The sequence below is a fragment of the Mucor mucedo genome (genome assembly GCF_025094135.1).
Source record: "Mucor mucedo strain NRRL 3635 chromosome Unknown EV154scaffold_217, whole genome shotgun sequence".
NCBI lineage: Eukaryota > Fungi > Mucoromycota > Mucoromycetes > Mucorales > Mucoraceae > Mucor > Mucor mucedo.
In genome coordinates this window covers 1-10,170 of record NW_026252501.1, presented here as the reverse complement: position 1 = coordinate 10,170, position 10,170 = coordinate 1, and the positions used below count along the sequence as shown (strand labels likewise).

The 10,170-nt window shown below is 37.7% G+C and overlaps 2 protein-coding genes across 2 annotated transcripts; one reads left to right on the top strand and one right to left on the bottom strand.

Moving 5' to 3' along the window:
- Positions 1 to 6,527: 6,527 nt before the first annotated feature.
- EV154DRAFT_487999 (uncharacterized protein) lies at positions 6,528 to 7,269 on the bottom strand (the record flags this gene model as incomplete). Its single annotated transcript, XM_051599048.1, has 4 exons — positions 6,528 to 6,774; positions 6,931 to 7,035; positions 7,098 to 7,169; positions 7,241 to 7,269. The coding sequence occupies 4 exons, from the start codon at positions 7,267 to 7,269 to the stop codon at positions 6,528 to 6,530; spliced, it is 453 nt and encodes a 150-aa protein (XP_051450912.1).
- Positions 7,270 to 7,822: 553 nt separating this feature from the next.
- On the top strand, positions 7,823 to 8,237 carry EV154DRAFT_571185 (uncharacterized protein; the record flags this gene model as incomplete). The annotated part of the gene is made up of 2 exons (XM_051606242.1): positions 7,823 to 7,935; positions 8,000 to 8,237. 2 exons carry the CDS (start codon positions 7,823 to 7,825, stop codon positions 8,235 to 8,237), a joined length of 351 nt encoding a protein of 116 aa, XP_051450911.1.
- Positions 8,238 to 10,170: the final 1,933 nt, after the last annotated feature.

The following is a 10,170-nucleotide window of genomic DNA, read 5'->3' as shown; positions in this document are numbered from 1 at the left end:
TGCGCTTCGCTTGGCCGCGCAAAAAAAAAAAAAAAAAGAACAGTCCGAATTACTAAATATGGTATATACTGCAAAGTCAAAACAATCATTATAATATTGATATCAATGATCATGACTTCCTTCCCGACGAAGTAAATGATAATGATGATGTTGTTGAGGAAAGTAGTAATAGTACTAAAAATGATAGAATGGGTGACAATGGTGTATCTTTAGCTGCAGGTAATCCAGGTGACAGCAATTGAAGAGATGGTTTTCACAATAAAGAAAAATGTTTACTAACAATCACTTATTGATTATTACGCAATTGATGAGCTAACAGAGCTAATATTTCACTCTTCTGAGCTTCTGATCTTCGGTATATGGCATTGTTCTCGCGCATTTCAGCTATCATACTATTAGCATTGGCGTCGTTGCTATCAAAATGCGTATCCATGTAATCCCTCAACTTTCTTTCATGACGGTCAAGCGCCCTATCGTTTACACGATTCGGAACTGCTTCCCAACCTAACTGTTCCTGGGTTAAGTTTACTGGTCGTGAGCGAGAAGGTACTAGTTGCTTAGGTGGTTGGCGAGGTGTAGGTGTTGAATCTTGACGAAGTCTAGGTGTCGGCTCTTGGCGCGGACGAGGTGTTGGTTCTTGCTGGGTGATGGTTGTTGAAATGAAGGTGGTGGTTGGCGATGAAATGATTGTGATGGTTGTTGATATAAAGGTGATGTTTGACGAGGGGGAGACGATTGAGGTGGAACAGTTCTTCTTCTACTAGTGGGAAGTTATAGGTCCTCGGACATATAAGGTCGAACATGCTCAGAAGTTGATGATAATGGATGGGAAGAGTAAGAGGAGGGCAAAGGGTTTACTTCTGCACTGGGAACAGGTACAGATGGTGGAGCTGTATTATCCGCAAAGCGTCTCGTTTAAGAGAAGTAAATATAAGGTGGTCTAATTGTAGAATAATCCAGAAATATTTCATCTAACTTGTCATATACCTCATCAGGGGCAAAGCCAGATTCTCCAGTAGTAGATTGTCCGGTGAATTCTTTCTTGTACTTCTCAACAAGACTTTTTCTTTTACTCTTTATAGGCTCCAACTCGCGGGGCGGAACATTGGCATGTTGAGCTTTTTCAACATACTCTTTTTTCAAATTATAGTAAGCTTCTCCAGTCTCGAAGTCGCTTTTGCTACTTTCAAGAATATTTACGTAAATGGCATAGCATTCGATAAGCAACATTGTTTCTAAAGATGACCATGAAGGACCACATATTTCTTGAGAACTGGGAGTGTCTCCAAATGAGGAACCCTCAAGATTGTCAGGGAAGGTAAATAAAAAAATGAAGTTTTATAAGAAAAATACAAGGAAAAATAAGTGATTGTGGATTTTTATATATTGAAGCAGTCGGGTCATCTTAGTAGTTCAATATCAAATTTTTACGTCATGTCAAACTTGTTTTTGATTTTTTGGTAATTTATAAACCCCCCCTAGGGGGGTATAAATTACTAATTTGTAAATTGCCCAACCCCCCATAAATTTTGGCTGGTATTTTTTTTTTAAAAGTTTAAATTACTATTTTGAGCGAAATAATTTTGTTCCCAAAACGTGAAAAACGTTTTGCTTGGGAACGGCCCATATAAGCATGGTTTCATTATTGACATGTAAAACTACACATCAACTTATATAGTAAGGTGCCCTCATCCGAATGTAAACTTTATTAATAAAATCTTTCGTCCAATAAAATAGCCAGCCCACCAAATCTTCTTAGCTCAATTTGTAGATAGTCCCTTCTGGAAAGCAATTATGCTTTTAAAATCATTTTATCCAGTGAAATAACGAAAAAAAAAAAAACTTCTAAGCAAAAAAATAACATGGCGAAATTAACATGTACATGATGATTATTATTAAGACAAATTTTATAAATTTTTAACTTTATGAGACAATGCCCACCAGAAGGTGCCAAACTTGCTGGTGTTGATTTAGTTGAAACGAGGGTTCATCTTACTTGAAAAATCAAGCATCTCCACGAACTGACACTCTGTTTCTCTGTAGGTCGACTTCGTTCGTAACATCTTTTCAACAACAAGATTTCCTCCATTGTCTTTGTTGCAAACACAATAAACGCAGAGGTTTAAACCGTCGGACTGGCTTAGAAATTCGAACCTTGTCATATGTCCACGTTCACAACAAAGAGCGTATTCAACGATAGTGGGAGCACCAGTCAACGCATCGATTTTGACGACTTCGCCGATAAAGAGGTTGTTTCCGTTTTGAAAAATTCCGGTTGAGCCAACTTTCATGGTCTTGTCATCATCATCATTATCAACAAAGTCTCTAATAGTGGACTTGAAGGACACAGCAACCTCGAGGACTTTGTTTCAAGCTTTAACTGGATAATCCTGACCTGCCACCAACCAAGAACCACCAGTCAATACATGTCGAGCCATCAACCTCTTTGCAAAAGCAACCGCGGCATCTCTTGAAGGATTATGTCTGTTGGTACGAAACAGACACTCTCGAATGAATTTATTAAATTGCTCACCCTTCTCAGTTTTATAAAAGATTGGGGATCCAAATCAATAAATATCAGCACCAAGATGATGCGTGATGTGCATTTTACTGGAGTTATAAACGGAGCCACCCCTTCTGCTAGGATACTTTTGTTTCATGTAAGCATCATGCTCCATCACGGAGAGACGAAGATCATTGTAAGTGAACTCCACATACTTCAGGTACGAATCAGACTTATGCTTGATTTTGCTGATATAAGAAAGCGAAGCTAACTTGCCCAAATTTTCAAAGCAGGTCTTGATCAAGAGAACACCGTCATCACGTCGAATTTCACCAGAAAAGATCAATGGATTCAACAGAATTGGTACTTGCTGAACGAGGATTTTGTAATCCCTACCTAAGAAAGATCCATGAAGATGCAATGATGAACGCAGCTTTCGGGTGAACCCTTTGCTAACGTAACCATGCAATCTTGTTTCGAGGATACTTTTCTCGGTTGGATTCACATGGTCTTGCAACAATGTTTTTACCAAGGCTTTGCCGACACCAAGCATTATCGTATGAAGGAGCTCGATGGGACAATCCAACATCGTATCGAATGGTTGAAGGTCTACCTGAGCCTGACCACCAACACGTTTGTAGCCAGTATCGACATTTATCAACAAAGTCTTGTCACCGCCAGAAGCCAAATACCGCGCGTACATATCTGCAACCACCTTTCCAGAGCGAGGGTCACAACGATAATCACTGCCATCAAGTCGAGCTGGGGTTTTTAATTCCCAAACACACTTTCGGCATGGCATCTTTGAAATAGCACCGCGACAAGAGGCAAGCTCCGAATGACGCGCATTATCAGCAGTGATAAATTGCAACGGAGCAACGACAACGACAGCCTCGCCACCAGGCAAAAACATCTCTACACCTTTCTCCAACAACAAAAGATCTTCAACAATAGCAGGAAGCATTTGCATTGCAGACAGCAAATGATCTGTACAGATGAAGGCTGTTTTCTCAAGTGCATGTCGTTCAGCAAGAGGCAAAGCGGCGGGTACCATGATCCAGCTATCAAACTTATTGTGTTTCTTGGTTCGATTTCCACTCATATCATCAGAAAAGAAATTCAGGGGAATAACCTTAAAGGGCTTGAATTTACGAGCAGAAGAAGGAAAGAGGCGCTTCAAAGGATTTGGCACTTTCAATTTACTAATATTGGTACTAGAAGCCCTAAGGAGATTCGAGTCATCTAGCACATTACGTTCGAAATCCAATGACAAAGTTTCCGGGCGATCACACAAAATGCTTGAAATGAGATTCACTTCGACAGAAACTTTCCTGGGCATGTTGTGGAGCTATAACCTACCATCAACGGGAAGAACTTGGTAACTTTCAGCCATAACGATTGAATGCTTTAAGGTATAAAACCTCTGCACAATCACAAAAGTTTGACCTGTTTTGATCAGATCACCAACCCAGATATCCTTTGGAATATTGTTGATTCTGACAGAGAACATTGGATGTTGAAACATCTTGTGGGTTCGCCATTTGTTCGACTGGTAACTATCAACAAGCTCGCCCTCTGTATGATCAGGAAGTTTTGATAAATGATCAGTGACGGAAGGGTTTGCAACCAACAGCTTCAAGACTTCGGAGGGAGAATTCATATTGAACGGGAGATCTTCTTCGACTTCTTGACCATTCACCTTTTTCTGAACCTTGACGTAGTGCTTCGTCTGTCTGAGCAAGGGAATCTGGTTTCTTGTCCTTCTTGAATCATCAAAGTTGAATATGAGATCAGCTGCAGGTACTTTGGCTTCGGGATAGGCAACCTTGGCTTCAGTGACGTCCTTGACAAGCTTTACAATACCTTTCATCGAACTTTGAGATATGTCACCCCCAGACCGATAATAGAATTGATACATCAATTGATGTATCTTATCCCTGAAAGGAAAAAACTCGCCGTTGACAACTATGGGTGTTTGATCCTCGATTTCGTTGACTGCCGCTTCCGGTTCATCAACAATGGATTCAGTGAATTCAATGTCTTCATCAAAAGGTTCATCTTCGTCCTCGTCGTCTTCCTCGTCACTGTAATCTTGGCATTCAGATTCATCCTCTTGATAAAACACCATACGATCCAGAGTGATGCGAGTAGATCTAATCGATTCAGGTAATGCAGTAACTTCTAGTCCATTCACCTGCCTGAATGCCGTGTTGCTTGGGGTAATGGGTGCCTTGAAAGTGAAGGCTTCGGTAATTTTTTGTGATTTTTTACGACGTGTTAGGGTGCTTGGATGCCGGAAGCGCTTACCACATTCATTGAAATCGCAACGATACGAGTTTTCGGTTTTATTGCTTTGTTCAAGTTGAGTATTCATAATTCAGGAAGTAAAAGAGATAGAGGTATAGTTTTTTTTTTCACTTAGAGATTTATATGCAAAGGTTCAGACCAGAATTTTGAACTACAGCTATTTCCAACAGGTTATTTTTCTTTTAGCTTCTTTTTTTTTCTTCATGTCTTTCTTTCCGTTTCTTTAACTTTTTACCTCGGTAAGTTATTTTCTCTTATTCCCTTTATAAACGCTAAAGCTATCTATCTTATAGTTTTTCACTTTTATGCTCAATAGTACACTCATAACTGACCCATCTATGCGGAAGGTATATTGCTAGCACTTTTTTTTTGTTCAAATGAGGACTAAATTTATTTTTATAACAGATTTAACGCGTAATGAAGTGAGGTAAGTCTATTGCTTTTCGTGTACAAATAGCATGCATTAACTTCCATACTTCTTTAGTCAAATACGGATTACTCTGAACGGCACAAGAAATAAGGTAAAGTGATTTTTATTCTACTATTCCAGTATCATTTACTAACTATTTTTTTATAGGTTTGTTGTACGCATCTGGCTATACATGCTCTATAGAACAATGCATACTGCCGTACAGTCTTCTGGGAGTACTAGATTAAATTTACGCATTTTTTACACCATCCTGAAGGGATTTTCAATGGCTGGCAAGGCTGCATGGCATCCAAGCCATCCATTATTTGTTCTAAATAAAATCTACATTTAAAGTCTATAATTCTATCCAATCAATAATTATTTTTAAACAATTTGAACCATTTTTATTTTGGCAAAAACGGTTCCACCGAAATACAAAAAATTTTATAACCCGACGATTTCCATATTAAGATTAACCAAAACAATTAAGCTTTGAACGTCCGAAAAACTGTATCGGTGAGTAGTATAATTGTATGAAAGTCCTTCTTATAAATTGTCACTGAATAGTCTTACCAGTTATGTTTTACTATACTCCTTCCGAGACACAGATAACTGATTCGTCGTAGTATTTTGCTTTTATATCTTTAAATTTTATTTTATCTTAGTTGTGTTGTGATCGAGCTTATATACAGATATAACTCTATCATCAATTTTTTCTTTCTTATTTGATAACCTTTCTATAAATCGTTATTGCATTACTCTTTAAATCAAATACATGCTATTATACTCTATTTACTACGCATTGATTACTCATCAACATATCGAAAACAATAGTCATACATTTATTCCAGATAATACAATCCAATGATATGATCGCTCGTCAATAACAAGATTCTCGAAGGTACCATGCGATGCTCGATCTTTAATTAACAATACGCCTATTGTATATTTGACAGGTTTCACTTTAATGATTGATATTCAGCCAGTCCTGAATATGTATATAAAGAACCCAATTTATTGTATAATAAAGACTTGAATTTATTTTTGCTGTTTGGTAATTTTACTTCGTCAAATTTCTTTATTTTTATTCTTAATTCGTAGCTTTATCTCTCGAATTTCTCAAGTTGACAACTTATAGTCTGGTGCTCATTTTGTAAGAATTTTTATCTTACTCTTTATCTTTATTTTACGTTACCGCTTTTCACTTACACAAGTTAGTAATAATGGTGAATCACCTTGTGCACAGACACAAACGGTTCTGATTATAATAAATGGGTCAACGCGTGAGCGATGAATATTTTTACAGGATCATTCATTATTATGTAGTGTGATGATTCCTTTGATATACTTTACGACATTCTCAACGATAATGACAAAGACTAAATCCCTTGCTAGAGCTAGAGGAAACGCTCCTGCTTCATCCTCAAAAGTGTGGGATTTTTTGAAACTTTTCTCGAATGGCACTAGTTTTAAGACTACTGTCCCTACCCAAAGACCGAGCTTCTGCGTCAAAACCAGTTCGCCACGGCTACGTCTTGCGAACTCGTCCCGTCTCCTAAGGTTTTCTCAGTTACTTTAGTAGCTGCTACCAAGCTTCCAAAAAGGATTACCAACAGTTCGGAACCATCACAAGAATCTGAAATTGCTAATGGTAAAGACATCCGCTCTTCTTTCGACACCTCCTCGCTGCCTCATGTCAAACCTAATTTACCTTGTGGCACACACCTGTTCTTCTGTCAACCAGAATTTGCTTTGGATATGCAAAAGCAACTTCGAGAATAAAACTGTCATGAACCGCCTAGGTTTCAGTTGTATGCTATCATGCAAAATGACTGAGACCACTATTGAAACCCAACTAGCCCTTTGTCCCTGATTTACCTCTTCCCTGTTCTCTGTCTCCTGTCACACATGTAACTGTCAAACATCAATATTGTTTCCTGTCTAACGTCTCTGTTCCGAATAAGGTATCTCCGTTATCCCTTGTCCTTGTAAAACCTATTTAACTTCCGTTTCCTTCGTACCTCTGTCTTTGAACTCCGGTGTAAAACATTAATAATATCCTCTGCATCTATCCCCAAAATTATCTGTATCTATGCCCGCTACTCCAAAGATGTCCCAAACTCAATATGACCAATAATCTGTCTCTGTAAATTTGATCCCCGAGCCCTTGTGTACCCGATCTGTCAATGAATATAAATAACAGTATGTTTATTTATTCTTATTTCTGTATTCAAGATCTTATCTATTTTTTCTGCTTCTCTAAATAAACGTTTCTCTACCTTCATTCCTTTTTATATATATCTTAATACTAATAGATATAAGATTTTCTCTTTGCCTTGTCCTCATCTTAAAATTCATTCTGTTTTGCTCTTGCCCCGCCCCGCTCCTGACAAAATCCGTCGCTTCGATGAATACGAAGCTAAATTTACTGCACTGAAAGCTATCATACAAGATTGGATTATATTAAAAGTCTCAACTTTGGGACTTGAAAACAAACTTTCAGATCAAGCCGCAATGTTCGTCAATCTACAAGTCCAGCCTGAAAAACAAAAAAGAACCTAATTCCAGCATTGATGTCGATCAACTTAGTGATCGGGCAAGTAATGGAAGCATCTGCAGTGAGCCATTTCCCTCTTCGTCAGCTCTTAGCACTATCAAGGCCACTTCTAGGCCAAAAGACTCCCCCAGTAAGCCTGGTTGAACCATGGCCCAAAAGGTTGCAATCAATTCCAGCAAGCTCCCACCAAACCCAACGGTTGTTAATATGTATATACTGTCAGAAATGGAAAGATCACCAGCGCTAAAATCTACATTCGTTTCAAGTTAGCTGGTGTTGACACAGGTCTTATCATCGATATCATTTTTCTTGCCAATGGTATTCTTAGTGCTCTTGTACACGATTTGTATACTCCTGTATTCACCAACATTATGAACATATCCAAAGTCAATGTCACCAAGGTTTTTGATCCTCTAGATCCCGCGCATTTCGACAAACCAATGTTCTTTCGACACCAATGAGGTTCGTACCAACATTGCTGCTGACCTAAACTCAAATCAATGCAAACGCACTCTCTTGTGCCTCCGCAACACTCGTCCCCACCAGGTCAAGACTGTTGGTCATTCTAAGATGAACTGGGTTATATTGTTAAAAAGGATCTTTAACAATGCAAAGAAGATTTTTAAACAAAGAGAAATAGTCATTGAAGTAACTTAAAACCAAATATTGAAATCCCTGTGGTAAAATTGCTAACAATATCATATTTTAACTCTACTAACAACTTGGACAGACGACGCAATAAAGTATCTTTGTCCGGTAATTGTCTGGTCAAAATTAAACTCTATAATTATCCTAACAAAACAATTTTGACGCGGCTATTGTGGATGAAAATCTATAATTGCAAGATTTAGACTCTAACGTTTTTGCCCTTGACAAAACATCGTATGAAACTCAAGTCAATTTTTTACCAAATACAAATAAGCAGCTAAAGAAAACATTTTTCAGAACATGTGTAATCCATCGAATAAGAGTTTTAGTGGGGCTATAGTTTGGTAAATCCAGTTCGTTATCCGTCTAAATCAGAAATACTAGGAATTCTGGTCCGTTATCCGTCAAGATCCAATACGTTTGCGTACTCTGGTCCGTTATCCCTCAAAATCCGTTCACTTCAGGGTACTCCGGTCCGTTATCCCTCAAAATCCGTTGACTTCAGGGTACTCTGGTCCGTTATCCGTCGTTATGCGATACCTCCGAAAATTCAGGTCCGTTATCTGTTCAGATCTGTCACTTTAGGGTCCTCTGGTTACATTTAACTAACAGCCGAAACGGATTACAAAAAATTAGAAACAGTTCTAGAATGTTTCATGCATTCTAAACTTGCATCGGATTATCGGAGTTGGTTTCACAATTAAGATAACACGCAAATTATATGAGAATATCCTTAAACTTGGGTTGGATTTGAAAAACGTGTACACAGAGCCCTCCAAAGTTTCCTAACAATTTGACTTTTTGATATTTTGAAAAGAAATCACATTTCGATAGCATAGGGACATTTTGGAAACATTTTTATTTTTCTGTTTTTTGTTATTATTAGGTTGTTAATCGGGCTAAAAGCGTTTCATAAAAAATGTATAGCTTATTATCACTGTTGTACGAAGTCATAACATTTTGTCCATAACGTTTACAGAAACATTTTTATGTTCGAAACACGCCTCGCATCTTTGATTCTACGACCTACTAGTATAGTCAAATGCTGCTCTAATGGTATGAGTGCTTTAGAGACTGGTTCTAGTCCTGGTGTATGTAATAAAACTATTAACAGAGTTAACTAGACCCACTTGGTTTTATGAGTGCACCGCGTGTTGTCCGTCCGCCAAAGATAACAAGCTGGAATGTCGACTATGTATTTATGATAAGTAAAAAAAACAGAAGTTGAGTTGGCTTTTAGGGTGCTACAAGTACTGTGCGGACCAAAACCGATTCACAAAACTAATAACCGTTGCAGATCTTTCAAAATGGTTAAAATAATCTGAAAGAAAAACAGATAGATACGTAATTACAATGCGTAAAACTGTAACAAATATTGTTAGTCAAAATGCAGTCATTGTTTGTTAAATAATATTTACGCATTTTTTAAATTTTGTTTCGAAGCAATAATTAAATATTTCTCTCTTTTTTCAGTGATCGACCACAGATACATAATTACAAAACATTTGCCTACTATATATGAGCCGTTTCATCTCATTTTACATAAAATATTCATCCCTTTTAAGGGTTTTTCTTTTTCTTTGTTTATAGCAAGATATTTTTTTGTAATCATCAATTATGCCTTACAAACTTAGCCAAGACAAGCAAAAAAACGTCAGATCACTTATACTTAAAGTAAAATCGATTGAAAACATTGTGAAGACAACAGGTGTTTCAAAATCCACCGTCGATCGCAAGAAGAACAAA